Here is a 26,840-nt window from a genome sequence, read left to right on the forward strand (position 1 = left end):
TCCTGGGTTGTGACAACCAAAACCATCTCCAGACATTGCTCAAATCATCCCTGATTGAGAACCACTGCTGTAGATACACAACAGTGGAAATTCTTCAAACATTGTCTTTCTTGGGACATTTTTGAGTTTTATAAATTCCCCTTGGCATTGGTTCCGAGCTCCTCGGTTCTTGGGTCCCTTGGGATGGGCTGTACGCATGGCAGACATGCTTGGCTGAGGGCGCCGAGTGCCGGGAGGCCGATGCTCTCCTCAGCTGCCCGTTTGCTCCAGAGGCCGTGATTGACATGTTGACGTCTGTAGCAGGTGTGTGGTGGGCGGGGCTTCCGCGTGCTTTCCTTCTGTGCAAAGGCTGACGTGCGTCCCGGGTCCTGTCTTCCAGGTTGCGGCTGTACCACGGCACTCCCAGAGCCCTCCTGCACCCGCTTCTCCAGGACCCCGTGGAGCGTAAGAGCCAGGCTCGGCAGCCCTTGCTGAACTCACTGCTCCCCCAAGTGTTCCGCCCTCAGCTCTGTCCCGTGGGCTTTGCCGGTGTGAACCACTGTCAGCTTCGCTAGTTTATTTAATAGGTTTGGGCAAACCTATCATGGCCTTGGATTTGTGGTGTAGTTTAAAGAACCGAAACGCAGCAGCTCAAAAGGAGGGCGTTGCTCTGTGAGGACGAGTGTGGGAGCACCTGTGGTGGCCACCTGGGGGAGGGGGCGGGCCTCCCTGCCTCTTGGAGAACAGCTCTGCCCGGCGATGAGGCAGTAGCTGTCCACCTGGCCACCACTGTCCAGCAAAGCCGCTGGTCCCTTGGTCGTTTCCAGCACAGGGAGGCCTTCTGCCTTCCACGAGGCTTGCTTCAGAGTGGGGCGGGGAAGGGAGCCGTCCTGCTGAGCCTCTGAGACCGGCTCCTCCCGGGCAGCCAGAGGGGTGCCACGGTCAGGAGGGATAGAGCGTGGGGCCCACTCTGCCACTCTGCTTCTCCCACATGGAGGGTGACAGGAGGGGACACGGAGGAAGTGTGAGGCGGGGCAGTGGGCTGGAAGGATGCTGGAGAGGCCCAGAGCAGAGGCTGTGCCTGCACCAGGAGCTGCGTGGACCGGGTAGGGTGGTTGGAGGTGGATCTGTCAGGGAGGGTGGCTTTCTGTGTCTTCGAGGTGAGCTGTTGGCCAGATCCCTTGGAGGGGACTTTGCGTATACTGAGTGGCCTGTGTTGCAAGCCAGCTCACCTACTGAACTCGGCGAAAATCTCATGATAGGGCAACAATTAGCCAGAAAGTTCATTTTCTTTAAAAAGATCGGCATTTAGGTTATTTTTCAATTGAATTTATTCATTTGCCTGGATTTTCTCTCCTGAAGTCTCCCTAGAAGCAGGACCTTTTAAACAGCATACCTGGCCACCGTGTTATCTCGCGTCCGCAGTCCTGGGGCGTGCGGGGCGTTTACGTGGAAGCTGTGGACTTGTGGGTGCCGGGCGTGAGGAGGAGCCAGGCACGGCCATTCGCTCGTCCTTTCCGGTGGCATTTCCAAAAACTTGCCAGTAATGGCGATACATCGCATGATTCAGAATTCAAAAGGCACAAAGTGTGAAAGTTCAGAGTAAGGTCTCTTCCCCCACCCCCTCCCCCGCCACCAGGTAAGGGCTCTCTCTGAGGTCCTGTGGATGCTTCCAGGTTTTTTATGGCCACAGAAGCAAGTGCATGTGTCTAGTGCTGCCTCGTTTTTGCCCTCTTTGTACTTGACGTTTCACAGCTTGCCTTTTCCCCTTAATGATTTAGAGAATGTTCCATGTCAGTACACAGGAAGCTCCTGATTGCTTTTAAGGCTGTGCGGTATTTTGTTGAACCGATGTTCCTTGATTGATTGACTCAGTCTCCTGCACAGGCACGCTGGGCAGCTCTGTAAGAACGAAGGGTTGGAAGCTGTGCTGCCGTGGACGTGTGCCCTTTGGCAAGTGTGCAAGTGAATCTGTAGGGTGCATTTCTGAAGTGGAATGACTGGGTCTGAGGGTCTGAGCATTGAGTGTTGCTCAATATTTTGCTCAGTATTTCTGTGTGCCCTCCATAGAGGCTGGGCTGATTTTCTTTCTGACCAGCCTTGTAGTTTTACCTGTAGAATGCTTTTCAGCAATATTTGAAATGTTAAAGTAAGCCAATTCCATGTTTAGAGTGGTTAGGTATTAAAAATACAGTTTTCATTACTTTCTTTTTCTAATGAATACAATAGTTCATATTTAGATCACTCTTTATAAAAATCAGAAAGTGAAAGAGATGAGTTAGTAACTCTCAGCAGCCTTCCACAGTGTGGCCACAACCAGCCAGAACTGGCCTAAGATGGCATGGTATGCCTTAGGAGGTGATGAGGTCCCTGTCAGTGGAGGAAATCAAGCCCAAGCAAGACTGATTATGTGGTAGGAATGTGAAGGGGGTGTATCTATGGTCCCTCTCAACTCCAGGCCCTGTGACTGTGGGGTATGCCTCCTCCTGCACCCCCTTTCTGTGGATGCTGTCCTGCCCCCGTGAGCACCTGCTCCCTCCCCAGTGTTGTCACCTGAGCTCCTCCCAGCTGTTTTCTCCTGGAGGCTGCCTTGGAGCCCTGGGCTGAGGGTGTTTGCTTCCTCCTTCCCCCAAACCTTCCCTGTGGTTTGCCTCCAGCTCTCCCGATCGTCATGGGTGTTGGTGTGTTTATGTCTTAGCTGTCACCACAGGAGAATGGCCCTTCCTTGAGGACAGGGCTCTGTCTCTGATGCTGCTGGCCTCCCTCCACTGCTGTCCTGCTCCCTGGTGGGGCTGGATGGATGCACGAGCTGACACTCGAGGAAGGCAGGCCTCGGGTCCAGGGTGTCTTCCAGCCTCCCCTGGTGGCAGGGACCAGTGATGCCGGGGAGACCACACGGCCCCGTGCCTGTCCTGTGTCCTCGGATGAGCAGGAGAGATTTTGTTAGGTTGGATCAAAAACAAATATCTCTTTCCTTGCAATTTTACCAGAGACAGTTATTAAGGATTGATGTTTTTTACTTTTAGGCTGAACTAACAGAGCAATTCCCCTCTCTCTCTAGAAAAATACCTTTTGTGTTCATGGTGTTTCTAAGAGTCTCTGTTTCTTGGCTGGTTTGACTGGAAGTGCCTTTGGTTTCAGTGATCACATTGGTGTTTTCTCCCCTAGAAAACAAACACATGACCGTCATTGAGAACTGCAGCCTGCAGTACACCCTGAAGCCACACCCACCCCTGGAGTCTGCATTCCACCTTTTTCCCGAGAACCTTCTAGTGTCTGGTCTGCAGCAGATCCCTGGCCTACTTCCAGCTCACGGAGAAACGGGTAAGGGCCTCTTTGATTCTGTCCACTTCGTGAGTCTGTGGTAGTTCACGGTCACACCTCGAAGGAACTGGGCTCCTCCAGGGTGAGCGTGGGCCAGATGTGGCCAAGTGTCCCTCTGTAGCTAGCAGCACGGCCCGGTGGGGGACATCTAGGGGCAGGGAGGGTGGCAATGGCCATCTAGTCTAATCCCTTCCTGAAGAGTGTCTCATGTCTCTCAGGTCATTTGTCTTCTTTTTTCGGGAAAATGCTGTCATAAAACACACAGTTCATGACTTTATGACCATAGCCAGGAAAGCCACTGTGCTGGATCTTACCTACAGCTGTACCACAGTATCAATGACTTGATGATGATGATGATGATTATTTTTTGAGACAGAGTCTTGCTCTGTCGTCCAAGCTAGAGTGCTGTGGTGTCAGCCTAGCTCACAGCAACCTCAGACTCCTGGGCTCAAGTAATCCTCGTGCCTCAGCCTCCCATGTAGCTGGGACTACAGGCTGCCTTGTGCTCTGACACTCTTGAGGGTATGCGCTGACACTGTCAGGGGTGTGCTCTGCTGTAGGAATCTGCTGGACAGTCCTCGTGACCTGGGCCTTGGGCTTTCCCTACTTGCCATGTGCTGGAGATTCCGTGGCAGTCCTGGAACCTGTCGTCTTGGGTAGCCGGCTCCTTGCTCAGTTCTAGGAAAAGGAGGATTTGGCACTGTGTGTGAGGGGCTGAGATCGAGAGCGATGGCTCCTGGAAACGTTGAGGACCCTGAAGGACAGGAAGGTCTCTGTCCCAGCACAGTGTTTGTTGTCAGTGGCGTCCCTGTGTGTGGTAAGCACGGTCTGGGTGTCCTGGTCTGTACTGGGCTGCAGGTGTCACTGTCCGGGTTAGTTCATTTCTTGCGTGGGTCTGTGGTGAAGTCACTGTTTTTCTAGCATTCCAGAGAAGAGATGAGAAATGCTGAATTAACTGTGGATGGAAGCGAGCCTGGGGTTGTCTGTCATGGGTCACTGTGGTGTAAATGCCCTCCACGGCCCTCTTTAGGGGGTCTTACTGCCTCTGAAATCTGCCTGTGATCTCCTGAAAGGGGGAGGAGACAGTGCATCCTTGTCACCGCTGTTGAGTTAAGAGAACATGAGAACCCGTGTCTGGCTCTGAGCCCTGGGCTGTGGCCCATCTGACCGGCCCCTGCTGCGTTGGCCAGGGAGGGCCCTGTAAACGCCGTGGTGACACGTTTCTGTGTCTGTCCTGATGCTGAGGGTGGTGCTGCGTGTCTGCTTGCAAGCGTGTTGTGCCCGTCTTCCTGTCCTGGGAGTCTCAGGGCCGGAGGTGTGTCTGGGTGTCAGAACTGCACACAAAACAGTTCCGCAGGTCACCAAGGACTGGCTGTTTGTCACTGAGATGGTGAAAGAGAAGGTAGGTGCCCTAAGAAGACAGGCCCCTGGGTTTAATCCTTAGTATCTTACGTCCAGCTGGGCCGTCCAGGGGGCCTTAGGGACAGTGGAGTTTGAGTATAAGAAGCGTGAGCCCAGGATGTGCGATTCCAGCGCCTCATCCTTCAGGGTCACACTTGGAGAAGAGGCCTGAGTCCCATTCTCATGTCTGCCCTTCTCATATGGCGGCCAGTCGGTCACTGAGGCGCTCAGCGCACGCAAGCGGTGCCTGTAAAACCGCAAAGGGAGGGGTAGTCTTTGCCGCTGCTGCGGGAGGTCCAGGGAGCGGGGGGTCCAGGGAGCAGGGGTCTGCAGGGGGAGCGTGGGGTCCAGGGAGCGGGGGTCTACGGGGGGAGCGTGGGGTCCAGGGAGCGGGGATCTGCGGGGGGAGCATGGGGTCCAGCGAGGAGGGGTCTGCGGGGGGAGCGTGGGGTCCAGGGAGCAGGGGTCTGCGGGGGGAGCGTGGGGTCCAGGGAGCAGGGGTCTGCAGGGGGAGCGTGTGCCGGCGTTAGGAGAGAGTGCCGGCTCCACGCACGGCCAGGCTGAGACAGGAAAGACGCATCTCAGTGCCTCCCCCGGGGGCCGTTTCAGAAAAGGAACACGTTTTGCTCAGCTTGTCACTTGCGTGTGGGATGACTCCAAACCTGAGTCTGCTCCCTGACAGTTGTCATTATCTCTGCTGTAAACTCTGCTGAGGAACTTTCAGGCTTTTGTGACTCACCATTGAAAAGGGCTTCTTTGCTGGATATTTCATAGCCCGGAAAGGCCAGTACTTGCTTGGGTGGCAGCATTCATTTGTCGCATTTCAGTGGGGTTGATTTTATTTTGATGCCATCTTGGGAGTTGGATAGTGGGTCATTTGTTGAAAGCCACAGTATAGTAAGATTAAATCGGTTTGAATTGTAATTTTTATTGAGGTCATTGTGATTCACACGCAGCTGTAATAAATAATGCAGAGAGGCCCTGGGTCTCTTTGCCCAGTTACCCCCACACAGTGTCATAACTGGGGTACTGACACCCATACAACCTGTCAGTCTTACTCACATGTCCCCAGTTGGACTTGTACTCATTTGTGTGAGGAAGTTTGCTCATAAAAATAAGGCCCAAGCCCATTTTCTAGAACTGGAACCCGAGGCCACAGGCAATGCCAGAACTGAATTGATTGCCTGAGTAAGGCTCCCCCGTGGGGTGCTCAGAGTCCTGGCCCTGTCCTCTCAGCGCCCTGAGGCCCTGGGGGAAAGGTCGAGGGTCCCAGCTGGGAACACGCCCCTCAGGGGCCGTCTGAAACAGACGCTTGGCCGACTCCTGCCCAGCAGGGGTAGAGAGTGAGCTGGCAGGTTCTGGGGAGCAGGCAAGGCCCCCTCGCATCCGTGTGTGCAGATTCGTGTTGTCGAGGTGGTCTGGATGGCCGTCCTGCCTCAGGACGACTGCCAGTTGCTGTGTGCCGTTGGGGGACAACGGTGGTGCCTTCTGGGCACCGTAGCGGGTGTGTCCTGGTGGAGAGGCGGCCAGGCTTGGCGGCTGCTGCAGGAACACTGGCTACAGGGCCAGTGAGGTGGCGTGCAGTGCCCTGTGCCTGGTGGCTGAGTGGCCGGGCGGCCGTCAGCTGGGGTGGAGCTGAATTGGCAGCACCAATGGGCTCCCTGCGGCTGATCACAGGTGCCCTCCTGGGTGCTCACGGCTGTGAATGACGGCTGGTATCGTGTTTGTCCTGGCTTATTGTGCTCTGCTCTCGAGGATCCGGCCCCCACCCTCCCTTCCCGCATGCATCTTGAGTGTCCCTGATGCCAGGCTCTGGGCCTGGCAGGGCCCTGCCCACTGTACCAGCTCCCTGCATGCTAGTCCGGCTCCTGCCTGTTTCCGGCATCCCTTTCCTGCTGACTTTGTGCTAGCCCACTGTGCGCAGTCTTGGGAAAGTGGGATGTTGGGTGAAGAGAGACCAGGAGGATATTCTTGGTCGCACTAGTTGCTTGGGACAGCTGTTTCTAAGGCATGCCTTGCCCCCTGCCACGCCTGCTGATGCTGCAGTGTCCTGGCCATGTGGCCATCCTGCACACCCTCCTCCTGTCGGGAACAACCCTCCTCAAACACCGCCCTTACCTCATTTTCTCCTCTGCCTGCAGACCCTCTGGTGGCGCCAGCCTCTTCATCTTGGCTTCAGATATGCTTGCACCTGTTCACCTGCCTACCTCCCTTCCCACCCTCGCTGTCCCCCTCCCCAGTCCCTTTGTTGGGGCACGCCGTCTCTACCTGCTGGTTTGGTATCACTGGGTGGCTGCTCCACACACAATGCCACAGCCACCCGGTCGCGCCTGCACACTGGCTTGTGCTCCGTGCCCTCCCTGAGGACCCTGCCTGTCCAGAGCAGGGCACTGGGTGCTGGCTCTGCTGCCATCACACCCGCAGTGAGGCCGACCCTCTCCAGCCTGGATTCCCTCGTCTGTCAACCCCGAACTCGCAAGAGTTGTCTGGAGAATTGACTTGTCTGCCTAGGAGGGGCCTCCTCTAAATTGGTGTTTCCCAGAGTGAGGTCTTTGGGAATTGCCAGAGGTGCTTGTTAAAAATGCCACTTCCTGGACCCCAGTCCTGACCTGCCAGATCAGAATTTCTGGGGGTAGGGCCCCAAATTCTGCATTTTAAGAAGAAGCATTGTATGAGCTGCTGGGTGAGGCCCCTGTACCCAAAGGCCTGGGTACCTCTACCTGCTGGGGGGTTTGTTCCTGCAGTCTCCCCAGACACTCACCACCCTGGGGGCTCATTGTCTAGGTCACCTAGGGTGCTCTGCGGCAGCATGGGGTGACAGCGGGTAGAACCGGACACCCCACCAACAGTATGAGTGCCTGGAAGGTGCTGGTGCAGCTGGACACCTTTTATACATTGTTAAAGACCATTCTGAAATCACAAAATTAATCTTTATTCATTAAATTCAGTAAAAACGGAAAGTTTTCCCTTCTAGTCTCCTTCCCCAGAGAAAACCACTGTTAATAGTTTAGTATATACCTTTTATATATTGATTAATTTAATTCATTCATTTACTCATTGATTTATTCAGCAAATGTTTATTGAGTAGATACTCCGTGCGGCAGGCCCCATGCTGGGGTGCTGAGGACGTAGCGTTGAGCTCTTAGGATTTCGCGTGCTAGCTCCCTCTCGAATGAGTTTGGGTGAAGGGCGGACCTCAAGTCTAACCACAGTCGCTGAAGGCAATAGAAGGTAGTTTAAACCTGGACCAGCTCAAACCCATTTTTATTTCTGCCTAGGTCATTCCTAAATTTGGTTTTCATTTAATTGCTACTATTATTAATACAATGTTCTCCTTGTTTTGTGAGGTGCATTCTGGTGAATTAAGTATCCTTAGCAGAAGAGAGATGTCCCTAGGAGGCTGTGGTCTGTGGGAGCCTCTTAGGGCCTGGGGAGAATCCCTGGGCATCTCAGGGGCTTCCCAAAGGGTGTCAACGGGAAGGGGGTTCTCGCTTGTTAAGGGTTTGCTGGCAACCCCATTTTCTTTCTAGTGCACTTGTGGGAGTCCAAGAATAAAATGCATCATTGTAAAGTGGGGTGTGTTTTCCTATGGGAGCCATGCTGTTACTGGGAATTGCATTCCCGGCCAAAGACGTGGCAACAGATAAGTTGAAGCTAGACTGAATTATAGAACATGAGGGGCTGATGCCCCCAGTGCTGGGAGGTCAGTTCCTCCAAGGCAGGGCTCAGGTCTGTCTTGATTGCTGCTGTCGGTTGCTTGGTTGAATGAACGATGTGGCTGACACGTGAACAGCATGGGTTTGAACTGTGAGAGTCCATTTACACGTGGATTTCTCCTGCCTCTGCCACCCCTGAGACAGCAAGACCAACCCCTCCTCCTCCTCCTCCTGCTCAGCCCACTCAACGTGAAGATGTCAAGGATGGAGACCTTTATGATGATCCACTTCCACTTCCTGAATAGTAAATATAGTTTCTCTTCCTTATGATTTTCTTAATTACACTTTCTTTTCTCTAGCTTACTTTATTGTAAGAATACATTATATAACACCTATAACTTAGAACATATGTGTTAATTGACTGTCCATGTTATCAGTAAGGCTTCTGGTCAACAGTAGGCTACTAGTAGTTAAGCTTTGGGGGAGTCAAAAGTTATATGTGGATTTTTGACTGCATGGGGGGTCGGCATCCCCAACCCCATGTTGTTTGAGGGTCACCTGCAATTTCAGGTAGTAAATGATGCTCCATGGGTGACGCTGGAGGCTGGGACAGACCTGTGGTCAGTGCCTGCTCCACTGTTGGCTGCGGTGTGAGCCGGGGCGAGTTTTGTAGCCTTCCAAGCCTTTGTTGTTTTCCTCCATAAAAAGGGGACAGTAATAGGGCCTGCTCGTGGAGATGTATTTGGGGAGAAAATGAGATGGATTCATAAAGCACTGCGGTCTTGATCATAAAGGTTTTGCTTAAATCCAGCCGAAATCCAGGCTCCTGTGGAGCACATCCTGGAGGCCTGATCGGCTTTCCCTCTGATGGCCCTTCAGACGTGTGGAGGGGACTCGGCTCCGGCTGAGCTGTTCTTGGTCCAGTCTTGGCCTCCTGGAAGTCACAGAGCAACTTGGTGACCGAGCCAGGCTTGCGGCTTAGATGCTTTACTCCAGAGCCCATCATGCTCACAAGATGTGGCCTGCAGAAGGCCAGCTGAACGAAGATGCCCAGTCTTGCCCAGGCCTCTCTGGGCCCCCCTGCATCTGGAAGGTTCTACCCCCTGCAGCTGTGGCTCCTTAGTCTGGTTACCCTGGTGGGAGCTCCCTTTCCTCCCTGTGAGACTTCCTGTGCGTGGGACTGGAGTCCGCACCTCTCTGTGCAGACCAGGTCATGAGCGTGTAAGGGCTGCGGGCCCGGGGTGCGTGTGTCTCCTTGTCATGGATGCAGAGCCTGCTTCCTGCCCGGCCTGGGCCCCTGTAGGAACACAGGTTCTGCCACTCTCCCAGGTGCCCAGCAGCTCGGGTCCCTCTGTTGAGTTGTGGCCCCTTGACAGAGGGCACCTGTGGCACCAAAGTGACACTTCCTACAAGAAATTGGCCTGATGAATGGTCTTTGTCCACCATTATTTTAGTTTATGTTCTTTTTTTCCCAACTTTTCTAAACTTAAAATTTTTTTTTGACATATTATAATTGTATACATTTATGGGGAGCAATTTGATGTTTCAATACATGTATATGTTATGTAATGATCAAGTCAGGGTGTTTAGTGTGATCATCACCTCATGCATTTATCATTTCTTTGTGGTAAGGGCATTTCAAAAGCCTCTCTTCTAGCTATTTTGTAATATTTAATACCTTACTGTTAACCGTGTTCACCCTACTGTGCAGCAGATTTATTCTTCCTGTCAGATTTTAACTTCGGACCTGTTGACTGTCTCCCCATCCTGCTCACCAGTCTCTGGTAACCACTGTTCTACTCTCTGCTTCTATGATAGCAACTACTTTTCTTTTTTTTGGGAGACAGGGTCTCCCTTTGTCGCTCAGGCTGGAGTGCAGTAGTGTCATCACACCTCACAGCAACCTCAAACTCCTGGGCTCAGGTTATCCTCCTGCCTCAGTCTCCTGAGTAGCTGGGACTACGGACACAAGATAGTACACCTGGCTAATTTTTCTGTTTTTGTATAGACAGGGTCTTCCTATGTTGCTCAGGCTGGTCTCCAATTCCTGGCCTCAAGTGATCCTCCCTATAGGCATCAGCAACTGTGCTTGGCCTTTTTTTTTTTTTAAAGCTCCCACGTTTGAGTGGAAACATGCAGGATTTAACTTTTAGTGTCTAGCTTGTTTCACTTAACATGATGTCCTCCCGGTCCATCCATATTGTTGCAAATGACAGGATTTCATTTTTTATGGCTGAAGCGTATTCCATTGTGTATATGTACCACATGTTTTTTAGTCCATTCATTTTTTATCCATTTTTATCCATGTTGTTGGACACTTGGGTTGATTCTATATCTTGGCATTGTGAATAGTGCTGCAATGAACAAGGGAGTGCAGATATGTTTTTGACATACTGACTTCATTTCCTTTGGATTTATACCCAGTAGTGGGATTGCTGGCTCATATGGTAATTCTATTTTTAATTTTTGGAGGACCCTCCATACAGTTTTCCATCGTGGTTGTACTAATTTACCATCCTACCAACAGTGTGTAAGTGTTCCTTATTCTCCACTTCTTCACCAGCACTTGTTTTCTTTTGACTTTTTGATTGTGGCCATTCTAATTGGAGACAGGAGATTTTGATTTGTATTTCTCTGATGATTAGTGATGTTGAGCAGTTTTTCATGTATCTGTTGGCTATTTGAATATCTTATTTGGAGAAATGTCATTAAGGTCTTTTGCCCATTTTTTAATCAGGTTATTTGTCTTTTTGCTGTTAAGTTCCTTGTATGTTGTGTATATTAACCCCTGTTTGATGTATAGTTTGCAAATAGTTTCTCCTATTCTACAGGTTTTCTCTTCACTCTGTTTCCTTTGCTGTGCAAGAGCTTTTTACTTTGATGTAATTCCCTTTGTCTATTTCTGTCTTTGTCTCCTGTGCTTTTTAAGGACTTATTTAAAAAATCTTTGCCCAGCCTAATGTTGTGAAGTGTTTCTTCTATGTTTTCTCCTAGTAGTTTCATAGATGCAGGTTTTACATTTAAGTCTTTAATCCATTTTGAGTTGATTTTTATATAAGGTGAGAAGTAGGGGATCTCGTCCCATTTTTCTACATGTGGATATCCACTTTTCCCAGCACCCTTTAATGAAGAGACTGTCTTTTCCCCAGTGCATTCTTGGCACCTTTGTCGAAAATTAGTTGGCTATAGGTGCGTAAATTTATTTCTGGAATCTCTATTTTGTTCCATTGGGCAAATCCAATATGATGTTTGTGATAGAGAAAATACAGAAGACCATAAAGAAAGAAAGGAAATAATCTGTGATTACTGCCTATAGATATACATGTATGCATGTAAGTGCTTATATTTTAAAATAAAAATGCCATCAAATGGAACAGTAGACAGTTTTGTATGTTACTTTTCAGCTACAATATCATGATTATTTTTCAATTAGCAAATAACCTTTGACAATGTGATGTTTTGCTCCTATTTAGTATGGATGAACAAAGTTTAATCAACATTCCCCTGTTGGTGAACATTTGTTTTTTTCTGATTTTTCTCTATCATAAATAAAGTTACAGTGAGTATTCTTGCACATAAATCTTTGCTTCCATCTTTGATTATTTTCTCTGAATAGGTTCAAAAAGTGGAATTACTGGGGCAGAGGTGGGGGATATTTTTAAGGCTTTCGATATATATGAATGCAAAGACAAGTTGCTGTTTGGCGATACTGACTTAGAGCCATCCCGCAGAGGGGTAGGGTGCTCCGTGGATGGCAGTTTCATCAGCATTGAGTGTTACCTCAGTGTTTTCTTTTTTTTTTAAACTGTGGAATTGGCGTTTAAAAATCTTAAGACCTTGTATCTACCTATGTAAATAATCATTAAACATAGGAAGAGATGGAGACAGGACCAGAAGAAGATGAAAATGGTGGGAAACAGGGCATTGCCATGAGTTCTGTGTTCATTGGGAAGCCATTGGCTTTGCCTTTGTCCTTCTGGGTTAGTCTTTGCTGCAGAGCGTGTGAAGGACGCCCCCAACAGCCTGGATCCTGCCCTGTCCAGCTGGCGCTGTCATGTGCCTGCCGTGCGCTGGACACTGAGCTAGGTCCTGGGAGCCACCGTCTTCCTCTGTCCTCGAGGAGCTCAGAGGCCAGGGGCTGCTTCTGGATCAGGACCAGGACTTCGTTCTTGTGGCGCCAGCCCAGGCTGTGTTTTTGCTGGTTGCCTTAACATGCTCATGAATATTCCTCTGTGTTCCAAATGGTTCAAGGTAAATGCAGTAAAGTAAGGAACAACATAGTTGGCTGCATTCTTGCTAAAGAGGAAGTAGGTGCTAAAGGGAAGCAAGCCCAAGGGGGCAGATGTTATTAATACTTTGCATTCTGTAATCTGTGTTCTTGGGATGCCGAATTATGAAATTTGTTCTTGGAGGAGGTTTGGCGTGGAATTCGGAAGGCAAATGAAATGTGATTTGCTTAATCAACATAGAGGTTCATTTGGGCGGTGTTCCATCTGAGCGGCGGCGGCTCTCTTTCATGCCTGAAGGTACCATCACCCGTGGCCTGGAGGGCTGAGGGCCCTCGGTTGCTTCAGGTGGTTTTGTTTCCAAGGAGAATCTTACACAGCCCTCTCCTGTTTCAGGAGACGCCCTCCGGAAGCCTCGCCTTCAGAAGTCCGTCACGTGGTACTTGGACAATTTATTCTTCACCCTGTACCCCTCCCTCGAGAAATTTGAGGAAGAGCTTCTGGAACTCCTTATCAGCGACCACTTCCAGGAGGTACTGTCTCGTGTCACGGCGACTTAACCTCAAGAGTGGAGATGTGTCTGGCAGGGCCGGGCAGGGAGGGGCAGGATGCTGGCACCTTCTGCTGCTGGGGATGGGCTGTGGGGCCACTGGTGTCATTTCTCCCATTTTTTGGCCACAGAGGGACACTCTCTCTGTGCCTGAACTGATAACTTACAGTAGGGCTTAGAGGACCCATTTCCTCTGGCAGCCAAGCCCCCTGCAGAACCTCCAGCTGTTGTAACTTGGGTGGGGATGAAGGTGCTGTTAGCCTGTGATATTAATTAATATTACTTTTGTAGATCATGAAGCAATCCTCATTTAAAAGTAAATTAAGTCACCAGATGAGTGTAGGGAAACCCATAAAATACATCTGCCAAGGACATTTAGAGGATATTTGGCTTGTTTCGAGGCGGTGACTAGAAGGCTTGGTCATTTGGCCCATCGCAGCGGTTTCCGGGAAGGTGCTCCTGGTGCCATACCTGTGTGAGCCCATCCCTGCACGTTTGTCCCGGAGGGCCTGTGTGGGCAGCACGTTGCCGTTCCTCTCTTGCTTTTCAGTGTGTGGATTTGTCCAAGTGCCCTGGCAGGGGATCTGGGTGGCTTTGCCGGTCCGCTAGCCAGCGGCTATCTGGCCTGTTTGCCTGCAGCCCCCAGTAGGGCCAGTCCACACTGTGCCCGTGGGCAGTGCTCCGGCTTACCTCGCACACAGGGTAAACTGAGGTTCCTCCATCCCATCGATGACTGGGTTGCAAGCTATAAAACACCAAGTCCAAGGAGAGTATCTGTAGAGTTCTTGTCACCTCTCACAGTGAGGATTCTTTTGGTTTTTGTGTAGGAGCTTGTTTATGTGCCAGAAGTTCCTTGGAAAAACCTTTGCAGGTTTGGGGGGCTGCTTGTTTTCTCCAGGCAATAATCTTTCCTTCGTCTGGAAAAATTGGGCCTGATGACCTGTCACAAATGTTGCTAGAGCATGGTCTGTGTGGCCCTGGCTCTTCCATTCCTGGCAGAGGGGGAGCTGGGTGGGATGTCTGCAGGCTGCCCCCACCCGCCAGGCCCCGGCACTCTGCCCCCGCCCGCTCCTCTGTTCATGGCCATGAGAAGGCGCCGCCTCCCGTGGGGAGAGGAAGGGGCAGCCCCGGTGGCTCTCCCAGCTCTAAAAGAAGGGGCCACCAGATGCCTGTGGACAAACTGCTCCTCGTCCCCCCTCCTAGGGCAAGAGAGGGACTTTACTTTTGACTTTAGAAACAAAAAGAAAGAAATGTACCAGCAGAGGACTGAGAAACTGGTGTGGTGCCGTCTTGCTGTTGCTCAATGCCCTCTTTACTTCCCACTCGTCATTGTGAGTCACACCTGCAGGGAGCACGGACAGCGTGGCCACATGGCGTGGCATGGCGTGGCATGGCGTGGCGTGGCGTGGCGTGGCATGGCGTGGCGACTCTGGGACAGGGACTCTTTGTAACGGGCACCCGCAGGGCTTGCTGCATGCTGGGCACTGTCAGCTCAGCCAGGGGAGCGAGAGGGAGAGCCTGGCCGTGGAGGCCCTGCGCCCTGTCGGAAATGCCGGCAGTAGGAACTGCCCCGAGGCCAGCGGTTAGGACTGGGTCGTGTGTCTTTCATGGGCTTGGACTCATCCTGCCTAATGTCACCTGATCTGGAAATGCTGCAGCTTCAGTCACAGTGTCTTCTCTCTGCTAGCTAACCCTGGGGCTCTTCCTCCCGAGCCGGCTCACGCTGTCTGCCCGTGCTGCTTCCAGGGCCCGCTGGACTGCAGTGCCCTGGAGATCCTGGAGCGGCGCCTGCACGTGGGTGTGCACAACGGCCTGGGCTTCGTGCAGAGGCCGCAGGTGGTTGTGCTGGTGCCCGAGATGGACGTGGCCTTGACCCGCTCAGCCAGCTTCAGCAGGAAAGTGGTCTCCTCTTCAAAGACCAGGTATTTTCCCCGGGGTCCTGAGGGCCGGGTGGGGACGTATGAGGGAGCACAATGAAATGAAGTTGTTTGCGCACATCAGGTGTGGACTCACCTACGTGGAGGTACTTCCTTGTCATCTTTCTTTCCTCTTGCTAAGTTGTACCCATTAGGAACAAGCCTCAGAGTTGTAAGTTTGGAAAAAGCCTGTTTTTGTGCTGTGACAATTTTTTAATTTTTTTGAGAGAGGGTCTTATTCTGTCGCCCAGGCTGGAGTGCAGTGGCGTTGATCACAGTTCGCTGCAGCCTCGAACTCCTCCTGCCTCAGCCTCCCACGTAGCTGGTACTACAGGCATGTGCCACCCCACTCGGCTAATTTTTCTCATTTTTTGTAGAGATGAGGTCTCACTATGTTACGCAGGCTATTCTTGAACTCCTGACCTCAAGCTATCCTCCTGCCTCGGCCTCCCAAGGTGCTAGGATTACAGACGTGAGCCAGTGTGCCTGCCCATGCTGTGACAGTTTGGGAGTTAGCATTACAGCCACTTTGAGCTGTGGCTGCTGAGGGTCCGTGCAGACCCTTGCGTTCTGTCCGGCAGACGTGCCCTGGGATTGGTTTCCCATGGGACGGAGAACCGGAGTGCAGCAGGCCCTGCTGTTCTGTGTAATCAGCGCCTCCCAAATCAGATATCCCAGACATCGCTGCAGGGTGTCCTACCCCTCCTTTCTCTCTTGAGGCCGGGCAGGGGCCAGCTGTCCTCTGCAGCAGACCAGCCCTGGAGAAGGAGCCTCATCTTCTCTGTGGTACTTCCTGGTGATTTGGCCTTATAATTCCATCCTCCTGCAGGCAAGCTCTGGCGATTTGGAAGAGGTGTTGATTGTGACACTTAGAAAAAAGCACTGGTTTGGGGGAATTACCTTGGGGGCTAAGTCACACGGAAGAGGTTGCAGCATCACACGGGTGGACTCATTACATCAGCAGTGCCCAGTGTCTTGGGTTCCTGGGCTGCCCCCTTTAGCTGTTGCTGACAGTGTTGGAGGGGGGTGCAGGGCATGGTGGGAGCCAACACCTTAATGTGCCCCTGGTTTGTGTTTCTGATGCAGCTCTGGAAACCAAGCTCTGGTGTTGAGAAGCCGCCTCCGACTCCCCGAGATGGTCAGTCACCCAGCGTTCGCGATCGTCTTTCAGCTGGAGTATGTGTTTAATGGTCCTTCCGGAGTGGACGGCAACGTAAGAACCATTTTTGTGTTCAGTTCTCCTCTGGTGATGGGCTCTGTGCTAAGGATAAACACAGTTGGCATTAACATTTTTTCCATTAAAAGCAGTGTCATTATTATTAGCAGTGCGGATGACAAGTATGGGATATGGTTCTAGAAGGTACTTCCTGATGGTGGCTTTGTTATCGCCATTCCCATCTCTATGGCAGTAGTACTGAGGCTAGAGGAAGAAACGAATTCAGTTCCTCTCACTGTGCTGCCACGGCAGCTTCTGACACGAGGCGTGTGTTCCCCACACGTCAAACAAGCAGTCAGTTCTGTAGCAGACACCGGCCGGGTGTCCTCCAATTCAATTCTGATACTGTCTTCCTGGGGGTGGCGTCAGACCCCGCAGCCTGAGGGCTCAGTCCCACAGACCTCCCCGCCTCTGATGCTGGCCTCGCTCCAGGTTGTTCACCTGTGCCTCTGACAGGCTGGCTGTAAACGGGTTCCCTCAACCCCTGCTTGGGTTGGACTGATTTGTCAGAGTGGCTCACAGGTGCAGGGAAGCACTTTACTTACATTTACTGGTTTATCGTAAAGGATATTACAAGGGACACAGATGCAGAGATGGACAGGGCAGAGTGGGAAGGGGCGGGAGCTTCTATCCCCTTTCTGGGCACACCACGCTCCAGGAACCTCCGTGTGCTCAGCTGTCTGAAGCTCTCTGAACCCAGTCCTTTTGGGTTTTTATGGAAATTTTATTACATAGGCATGACTGATTACCAATCATTGGCCGTTGGTGATCAACTTAACCTTCCACACCCCTCCCCTCCCTGGAGGTTGAGGGGTGGGGCTGAAGGTCCCAACCCTCTAATCCTGCCTTGGTCTTTCCTGTGGCCAGCCCCGTCCTGAAGCTGCCTAGGGGCTGCCAGCCACCAGTCATCTCATTTACAACAAGACATCACTTTGGGGATTCCAAGGATTTTAGGAGTTGTATGCCAGGAAACTGGAAGAAGAGCATATACGAATTTCACAATATCATAAGTACATTCTGCTGCCTGATAGTAATAAATAGGTCAGCAGGTTTCACGTAGCCAAGTAGCGTTAATTCATGATTATCAAATCAATAATTATTTTGAAAACTGATGCTATTTTAATGTATGTTCCATATGATATTAGGTGTAGTAAAGGTTGAATTTGCACAAGTGATAAATGGCTTCTTATTGTGAACTTTATATGTACCTATATCATAACTAACAATAGGAATTTATAGGTTCAGTTGGGAGAAATATAATGTGTAGACGCTTTGGAAAACCCAAGTCATGCTGTCCTTATGATTCAGTTTTCTGTTTGAAAAAGCCAATCCAGTCGTCACCCTGTATCCACAAGGAGTGTGTTTCAAGACCCTTAGTGGTGGATGCCTTTAACTGAGGATAGCACTGAACCTTGTACTGTGTATGCCATGCTTTTCCCTATATATACCTACCTACGTTAAAGTTTAATTTATAAATCAGGCATGGTAGGAGATTAACAACAATAACCCATAATACAACAGACCAATTATAGCAGTATACTATAATAAAAGTTATGTTAATGTGGTCTCTCAGCTGCCGCAGGTGGATGGTGTCTACAGAGTAGATACGCTGGACAAAGGGATGATCCATGTCCCAGGTGGGACTGAGTGGGATGGTGCCAGATTTAATCACACTGCTCAGAGTGGCGCACAATTTAAAATTTGTGGGCTGGGCGTGGTGGCTCACACCTGTAATCTCAGCACTTTGGAAGGCCAAGGTGGGAGGATCACTTGAGGCCAGGAGTTCAAGACCAGCCTGGGCAATATAGTGAGACCTTGTCTCTATAAAAAATTTTAAAAAATTAGCTAGGCGTGGTGTTGCATGCCTGTAGTCCTAGCTATTCGAGAGAGTGAGGCGGGAGGATCTCTTGAGTCCAGGAGTTTGAGGTTGCAGTGAGCTATGATCACACCACTGTATTCCAGCCTGGGTGACAGAGTAAGACTTCATCTTTAAAAAATGAAAATAAAAATAAACCTTGTGAATTGTTTATTTCTGAAATTTTCCATTTAATATTTTCAGACCAAGGTTGATCTTGGGTAACTGAAACTGTGGGTAAGGGGAGACTACTGTATCTTTTTAACAAGTAAATTAAAATCTACAAAAAGGCCGACAAGATCTGGTGAATGGTGATGGGCCTGCCTGCCATTGAGACTGGGCTCTCAGGAACAGCTGATGAAAGGACGTAGGCACTGAGGACAGTCTGGGGGGTGCCGCAGGCAGGAGAGCGAGGTGTCGGAGCATAACTGCCGTTTCGTGTTTCTGATCTCCTCTGGCAACAGCGACGTGACCTCTCCAGTGTCCACCCTTCAAGCCTGTATGAGTCAGAGCCCTAACTAGGTGCAGAAATTTGGAGGCAGCAGGCATTCTCATACTCTAACTCACGGCCACAGTCATTTTAATGAAACTGTTGCTCCAGTTCTGCTTTTCTTTACTTATTGCCAGAAATTTCTGCTAAAATGCAACCGTGTTTGAATACGCCTGAGTGGATGGGACTAGAGCATCCTGGGCGGGCCGTGCTTCCCTGAGAGGGTAGAGCTGCCGGGGCTGGGGGAGCCTGGAGGAGAAGCCGCCTGCAGAATGCTGGGCAGCCACGCCTGGGCTCAGGTGCGGTGCCCCAGGTGCGCTGCTTTGGCTGCCTGGCGTCGGGGACGAGGGGGCCAGCGGGAGGAGCAGCGCCTGCCTGGCACCTCTGTGGGGGCCTATCTCCCTGGACACCTCGCTCGCAGTTAGTATCTTCTAGAGAATGTGTGTTGTAATTCACTTGCAACTGTAAAATCTGTATGCTGAAACTAAGGCGTCTTATGTGACACTTTATTATTTTTTAACTCTTTGTTGAAATGCTTAACCAACAGCACGTGGTCTCGATGCCATGCTGCCCCCAGAGCGTTGGGAACGTGGCGGTGTGATAGCTCAGCAGTCCTTTTGGACGTGGAGGTCGGTCATAATACGGAGTGTCGGTTCCGTTTTGCTGTCATCAAGTGTACTTTCTGCAGTGTGATCTGGGAAGGAAACGTTCCGGGGTATGGAATGACTTTCCACACAAACCGCTTGCTGTGTGGAACTGAAAACAGGTTAAGTGTTCAGTGGGTGAAACCCGACTTGAGTGTTCCCGGCACGAGCAGGTTGGCACGTTGGAGGAGAAACAATGGTGGTGCCTTGTGGGCTCTTCTTCCCTCCCTGGAAGTCAGTCTGTGGGACGGTGGGGGACAAGCCTGGCAGCCTCCCCTGTAGCCTGGGGTGGGCCCAAGGAGGGACACGCACACCACAGCTGCCTGGTCCTTTAGTGGCCCCTTACAGAGCGTCATTCTTCAGTTGGGCTCAGGCCTGTTCATTGCAGTTCTGTATTCAGGCTGCAGGTTCCTTCTTCATTTTCTTTTGTGAAGACTTTACGTGCTGGAAATTTCCAGCGTCAACAAAGGCAGATTGGATGGTGACAGGTTGCTTCGGCGACTGTCAACTTCGTGGATAGTCTGCTTCATCTGTGTCTTCTCCACAATCAGTCTTAAGTTGTTTTGAAACAAATTGCAGGCATAATTTTATTTTATCTGTAAACATTTTGGCATGTACCTTTCTTTTTTTTAAAAGAAACTTTATTATTATGGGAAATTTCAAACCTGAAGCTGGAGAGAAGCACGTGATGGGCTCCTCCGTGCCCACCGCCAGCCTCAGGCTTCTCAGCCCACGGCCGGTCTACCCGGCTTGCTCTCCTGTCCCCGCCCGGTTATCTGAGAGTGAATCCTAGACATGTCGTGTCATCTGTAAATGTTTCCCTGTGTATCTCCAGAAGGTAGGGGCTTCACAGCATGACTGCACATACCATTATCACACCAAAAAGTTGAAATAAATTTCTCAGTATCATCAAATGGCCAGTCAGCCTGGGTGTGCATTTCTTAAGTATTTTACTTGATCAGAAATGGATAAACCCAAATAGTGTACTTTTCTCTAGAAAATGATTCCTGACCGAAGTCTGCCTGCCTGGGCTGGGCAGCCGGTGTGTTTCTCACCAGCGGGTGGTTTCCTGGTGCCCCTTTGACGCTGGTGTCTGTCCTCACCGTGGCCTTGCTGCGCTCGTCACACCTGAGTTTGTTACTCCCAGCGCTGGGAGAGCCAGCACACGCCAGGCTTCTGGTGGCTGCTTCCCTCGGCCTCGTGCTGCGGACCCGGAGCCAGACGCGAGGTGTCCCAGGTTCCCTGTGGACTGTTCACCTGTAAATGTACCTACAGGCAAGTCGGGGCCTCTGGGCTGGGGAGGATTTGGGCAGGTACTGCATCCAGTTCATGGTCACCTGAGTCTCAGTGGATAGTTTTGGCCCTGAGTATTTTGTAGTCATTAAAAACAAACTAGAAAGAAAAGTTTTGAGAAGACACACCCATTGTTTTCAATCTGTTGTTAAAATCTGCACTTTTTAGTTACCCAGAGCAACTAAAACCTTTGACGGTGATTTGTCTGTGCTTAGCTGTGATGAGCCCTAGAAGGGGCTCCTCCCCTCCAGGCCACTTGCTTCCCGGGGTTCCAGGGACAGCTCGACCTCAGATGGCCATGGTGCTCCCTCTTTAGAAATGCTGTCAGCGTGCAAGCGTGGGCTCCTTAAATGAGTGCTGCCTGAATGGATGATAGAACCAGCCCCCTCGGACACGAGAGGGCGACATGCAGTGAGGGCAAAGCTGCAGAACAGCCAGACCCCAGTGTCTTTCGCTGCATTTTTATGTCAGAATAAGTTTACATCCCCTTGCGGCTTCTCGGGGTGACAACAGTCCTTTTTTGGGGGAGTTCACAGGACAAAATCACCCCCTCCCAAATCTCTAAGAGGTAAAGATCAAATTTATTATTTATGTATTTACTAATATTCTTTGAACAAAACAAATTCATTTAACAAAAATTTGAGTGTTTACTGTGTGAAAGGTGCTGGTTGAGGTGCCCAGGACGCCCCAGTGGTGCACATTTTGAATTTTCTATATTCGGAGGCTACATTTATTCTGGAAATTATATAAATTTAAATTTCCTAAAGCTTAGAAATATAGATGTCTTGAGAGTTTTCTTGAGATCTTTCCAAATAATCCTAACCCTGTGCCCTGGGGCCCAGGGTGCGTCCCAGACAAGTCCCCGCACAGGGACAGTAACTCGCCGTCTCATTTGCTGCCCTGGGCAGGGGGGCTGCTCCCCGTGCCCCTGTTGAAATTGTTTTTCCAGCAGAACAAGGACGTGGCTGCCAGGCCAGGCCCGGATGCCTCCGGGGAGCTGACAGCCCTGCTTCTCTTGTTTGCGGTTCTTCTGCTCTGTTGGCTTGACAAGCCTTTGGTTAAACGTGGAGCTAGTGATGCCTGTTTCTTTTTTCTTTTAGAGATAAGAGTTGTGGCCAGTGGACGGGCTCAGGTAAAGGTGCTTTTGGAATTTACCCCTTTATTCAAAAGGTCGTTAGGTTTTCACTGTGGGAACCAGTGGAAGGTTTCTTGCCCCCAGTTGGCTCTAGTACCTCACACAGCTTCAGGGAATGATCTGCAAGAATCATCCTCACCTGTGGTACTTGCTCAGTAGATGAGTCTATAACTCACACGTGCCTGTGCGGTCAGCGAATCCTCCCGGCTCAGCCAGGGGCAGGGTCAGAACAAAGCCGAGGACCACCGTCGCTGGGAACCAGGCAGGTGCGCTCATCCTGGGAGCAGGTGCACTAGCCCAGTGGCCCTCCTTCTTCCCGTGTGCAGATACACCTTGTGGGAGGTATATTACTTGAGACTCATGTGGTTGTGAGAAACAGAAACCTGACTCAATTCAGCTTAAGCAACAAAAAGGGAACCTATAGGCTGTCATACCTGGCAGGTTGAGGAGGGTTCTGGTCTCAGGATCTTCAGGGGCTCAAATCATGGGTTATTTTTTGTTCCTCCACGTTCCAGTTCTGTGTAATGGATCCAACCGTGACCTCCGTGGCTTTTTCCTCCAGTACAGTCTCTAGTTCAGGAGCATCAGTTGAGTCTAGTTTCCATGTCTCTTTGGCCTCCTTGCATCTGGAACATTCCTCAGCCTTTGTCATTATTGATTTTATTTTTTAATATTTTAGTCTCCCTCTTCTAAAAACATTTTAAAGAGAATGTTCCTTATTTCGGATTTGTCTGATGTTTCCTTATGATTGGAGTCAGATGCCTCCCTGGCCGGAACACCATGTGCGCGTGGTGGTGTCCTCAGGGCCAGAGGTACGTGACCTCCATCACTGGCGACGTTGAGTGTGGTGATTTTGTGTGATGTCTCCAGTGTGGAGCTACTGTTTTTCCTCCTTGCAACAAATAAGCAATCTGTGGGGAGATTCTTTAAGACTACACAGGTAATACGTTCGGCTCATCTATTCATTTTTAATTTAATTTTTATTTATTCATTTTTAGAGAGAGGGTCTTGCTTTGTCACCCAGGCTGGAGTGCAGTGGTGCAATCGTAGCTCACTGCGTCCTGGAACTCCTGGGCTCAAGGGATCCTCCCAGCTTAGCCTCCCAGGTAGCTGGGACTACAGGTGTGCACCACCATGCCCGGCTAATTATTTATCTGCTTGTAGAGATGGCGTCTCACTGGTTGCCTAGGCTGGTCTTGAACTCCTGGCCTCAAGCAGTCTTCCTGTCCCAGTCTCCCAAAGTGCTGGGATTACAGGGGAGAGCCACTGTACCCAGCCTCTGCTCCTCATCTGAATGTCTCGCTGGAGTTGGCATTGTTGGTGCTCATTGCAGACGGATCCCCTGCTGGTAGGCGCGGTGTTCTGCCGGTAGGCCTCCCCCGCCCCCACCCTGCCCCCCCCCAGGACTGGCTGACTTGTTTGCTGAGTGCAAGTGGGTGCAGACTCAGGGGGCCCTGCTGTTTGAATTGTGGCCCCTGGTTATTTTGGTGCTCAAATTGTCCCAGATTTGACCAGACGGAGTCCCTTCAGCCTGGTCCCTGTGTCCTTGTGACGTTCTCCATCCTGTCTTGTTTTCTGAGCATTTTCTTACCCTTTGGTGCCACAGGATGCTGCTGGCTCGTTTTGCATCTTCCCTGTTCCAGCCCTGGAACCGGCCGGTCTGTGAGGAGCTGTGGTTTCCCAGGCCCGTCCTTTTTAAAAATAAACATTTAAGTTTAGAACAGTTTTAGATTTACATAAAAATAGGCCAGGTGCAGTGGCTCACACCTGTAATCCTAGCACTCTGGGAGGCCGGGCAGGAGGATTGCTCGAGGCCAGGAGTTCGAGATTTACAGAAAGATTCCACGAAGCTGGCAGAGTTCCCGTGTAGCCCACATCCCGTTTCCCCGTTACCAGCACCATTGCTGTGGCCTGTCGTCAGGACGTGACCGCGTGTTGCTGGATGACTGTTGGCTGAAGCCTGCCATTTACTGGGATCCCTTTCCCTGCTGCCTGTTTCTGTCCAAGGTCCCATCCAGGATGCCACATGACATTTAGTCATGCCTCCTTCTCCAGACTGTGGCAGTTTCTTAGACTTTCTTCGTGTTCTTTTTTTCGGTTTTGGTTTTATTTTGAGTCAGGGTCTTGCTATATTGCCCAGCTGGTCTCGAACTCCTGGGCTCATGATCCTCCTGCCTCAGCATCCTGAGTAGCTGTGAGACTTTTCTTGTTTTGATGAGCCTTGGTTCTGTTTAAAGGGGAATGTGTTAGAAATCAGATCTTAGGTGTACCTTCTCGTCCAAGCCCTTTCAGTGGACAGAGATAGGAAATTTTACATGTGTACACATAGGTACACACACACACGTCTAGAGGTATGTATGTGTACACATATGTACATATATGCTTAAACACACACATGCACATGCATCCGTAGCACATACACAGCTTAGGAATTAAGTTCTCTCGCTGGTCCCTTGAGCCTTGATCTGTCCCCACATCCCCATGTCCCCACAGCGCTCTCCTTGCCTCTCCCTTCCCTCTGCCCCTCCCTCCTTCTGCTGAGAAAACCTGGACTCCTGGTGCCATCAGTGTGGTCGCTGGTTTGCTCCGTCCTGACAGGCGTCTAAGGTGATTGCTGCAAAGGATAAACCCAGCAAAGCGAGTTCAGGCTTTGCTTGCAGCCTGTGCTTGCCCCAGGCCTGAGGGGCTATGGTCCGATACAGTCTGTTTTCATAGGTCTCTTGGATTTGTCCCCTCCTTAGTGTGGTGGCATTATTCATTTGAGCTATAGTGGGTCCTTATATTTCTGTTTGCTTTCAGTTTTAATTATTTTCTCCTCTCCATCCTTATTGATTTAATTTTATTTTTTGAATATATAGAACACTAATATGCCTTAAGAGATTTTTAAAATCAAAGTTCTACAAAAAGGTAATCTCAGAAAAGTATCTCCATCTTCTGTGTCCCTTGCACCCCACTGTCCTCACCCCTCGGTGGTGACCGACTTTATTGCTTCCTGGTTTGCCCTTCCTGGGCTGCTTTCTACAAATACAACCAGATATGTGTGTTTCATAGTTCCCCTTAACACACAAAGGGTAGCAGCCTGCATACGTGTCTGTTTGCCTTTTAACATGGGTCTTGGCAGTCGTACCTCTTCTTCGCTGCTTTTTCCAGCTGCGTAGCAGTCCGTCGTGTATCTGTGCCAGTGTACCGAGATTTACTCAGCCAGGGTCCTGTGTTCGGTGTTCAGAGAGCTCCCACGGGTTTGCCCTCACAGTGATGCTGCACGGGGATCTGCTGTACACGCGCTTTTGTGTCGCAGGAGCTGTGTCTTCAGGGTGAGTCCCCAGAAGTGGGCTTGCGGGATCGAAGGGTAGGTGCGTAGATCACTTTGTTGGATACTGTCAGATTTCTCCCCAGAGGGGTCGCGTCCTGTTCGTTCCCACTGGCGGTGTTACTAGTTAGGGTGCCTGCTCCCCTCGGCCTCACCTTAGGGTGCGTCCTCAAGATTTTGAATTCTGCCAATCTGATGGGTGAGAATGGAATCACAGTGTAGTTTTGATTTGTATTTCTCTGATTATGAGTGAAGTTGAACATGTTGTCTTATGTTTGTGAGTTGTCTATTTACTTCTTTTGCCTATTTTTTTTCTATGGGGTTTTTGCAATTTTCATCAAATGTTCAGAATTCTTTGTTAAGGATATTCGCTCTCTCTCTGTGATGCATATTGCAGATATTATCTTCTCGTTTTGTCATTTGTCTTTTTGTTTTCTTCCTTTTTTGGCCATGTAAACATTTTTTGATGTAGTCAAATGTATCAGTCTCTTCTTTTATTACATCTGGATTTTGAGTCATGGGTGAAAAGCCTTTCCTCATTCTCTGACTACGGAGGAGTTTACCCGAGCTTTCTCCTAGTACTTGTAGAGTTTTCTTTTTGATGTTTAGATCTCTTGTTTGTGGTGTGAGGATGGATCTGATTTTACCTTTTTCCAGTGGCCCTCTGGTCCCACTACCACTTATTCAGAGTCCTTTGCCACAGCGATCTAGGATCCATGTTTATCACATACCCCATCCCGTGTAGAGCTGCGTCTGTTTCTGGACATTTGGTCATGTGCCGGGGCCACAGTGCTTTACTTTTGGAGGCCCTGTTGTGTGTTTTAGCATTTGCTAGGCCAAGTTCAGACTCCTGGCTCTTCCTGCTCCTTGCTTTGCTTTTCTAGCTATTTTCGCAAGAGGTCTAGCTCCGTAACAATGCTAATTGGCATTTTTTATTGGGATTGCAGTAAATTTATAAATGAATTTCGTGAGCAATTATATCTGAATTCTTAACATTCTGTTGAGATGTCCTCACCAAGAAGAAGGGATGTATTTCCATTTGTTCCAGTCTATTTTTGTCTTTCAGGCGTGATTTTAAAAATAGTTTTTTAATGTAGGTTTTGAACAGTTCTTATTAAATTTATTCACAGGCATTTAAGTTTTTGTGCTGCTATTATAAATGTGATTTTTTTCCATTATATTGTCTAACTTAGTGCTGTTTTTGTTTTATTTTTGTGGAAAGTCATTATTATTTCTAAAGTTTTATCAGCACTTTATATAGCTCATATATGCCACATGCTGTCTTTAAATTAAACTTTGTATGTTGAGGTAGTTGTAGATGCACATGTAGTTATAAGGAATTAAACAGGCAGGTCTCGTGTCCCTCTTACCTGGCTGCCCTGTCTACGTCTGTTTCCTGCTGCTGGAGCAGCCCCAGACTGGCAATGTGTCATGAGCAGAAGTTCACTGGCTCAGGGTTCTGGAGGATGGGAAGTCTAAGACCAAGGCGCCGGCATCTGGTGAGGGCCTTCTTGCCGCGTCATCCCGTGGTGGACGGGCAAAGAGAGGGTGAGAGAGAGAGAACAGGGGGCTAAACGCATGCTTTTGTGGGGAACCCACTCCTGCGCTAACGACATTCATCAGTTCATGAGGGCGGAGCCCCCGTGGCCTAGTCTCCTCCCGTTAGGCCCGACCTCCTCATGCTATTGCATTTGGGTTTCCACAATATGCTTTTTGGGTGGGTGGGTGTGACATATTCAAACTATGGCACCCTTAATGGTCACACTGTCTTTTGATGAGCAGAGGTTCTGATTTTAAGTCCAGCTGGTCAACTTTTTCTTGCATATCTGGTGCCTTTTGAGTCCT

The 26,840-nt window shown here is 50.1% G+C and overlaps 1 protein-coding gene across 10 annotated transcripts in view; it reads left to right on the forward strand.

Moving 5' to 3' along the window:
• NPHP4 (nephrocystin 4) overlaps window positions 1–26,840 on the forward strand; it is a 114,262-nt gene that overhangs the window by 24,241 nt on the left and 63,181 nt on the right. For 8 of the 10 annotated variants that reach the window (XR_006733954.1, XM_045546293.1, XM_045546296.1 and 5 more), the window contains 5 exons: window positions 380–444; window positions 3,148–3,303; window positions 12,983–13,119; window positions 14,883–15,058; window positions 16,139–16,265. Coding sequence is in view for 9 of the 10 variants with exons in the window: in XM_045546293.1 (XP_045402249.1) it covers window positions 380–444; window positions 3,148–3,303; window positions 12,983–13,119; window positions 14,883–15,058; window positions 16,139–16,265 (661 nt within the window). In the remaining variant the exon portion in view is untranslated. The other 2 variants (XM_045546294.1, XM_045546295.1) reach the window with 2 other exon arrangements.

The sequence above is a fragment of the Lemur catta genome, chromosome 3 (genome assembly GCF_020740605.2).
Source record: "Lemur catta isolate mLemCat1 chromosome 3, mLemCat1.pri, whole genome shotgun sequence".
Classification (NCBI taxonomy): domain Eukaryota; kingdom Metazoa; phylum Chordata; class Mammalia; order Primates; family Lemuridae; genus Lemur; species Lemur catta.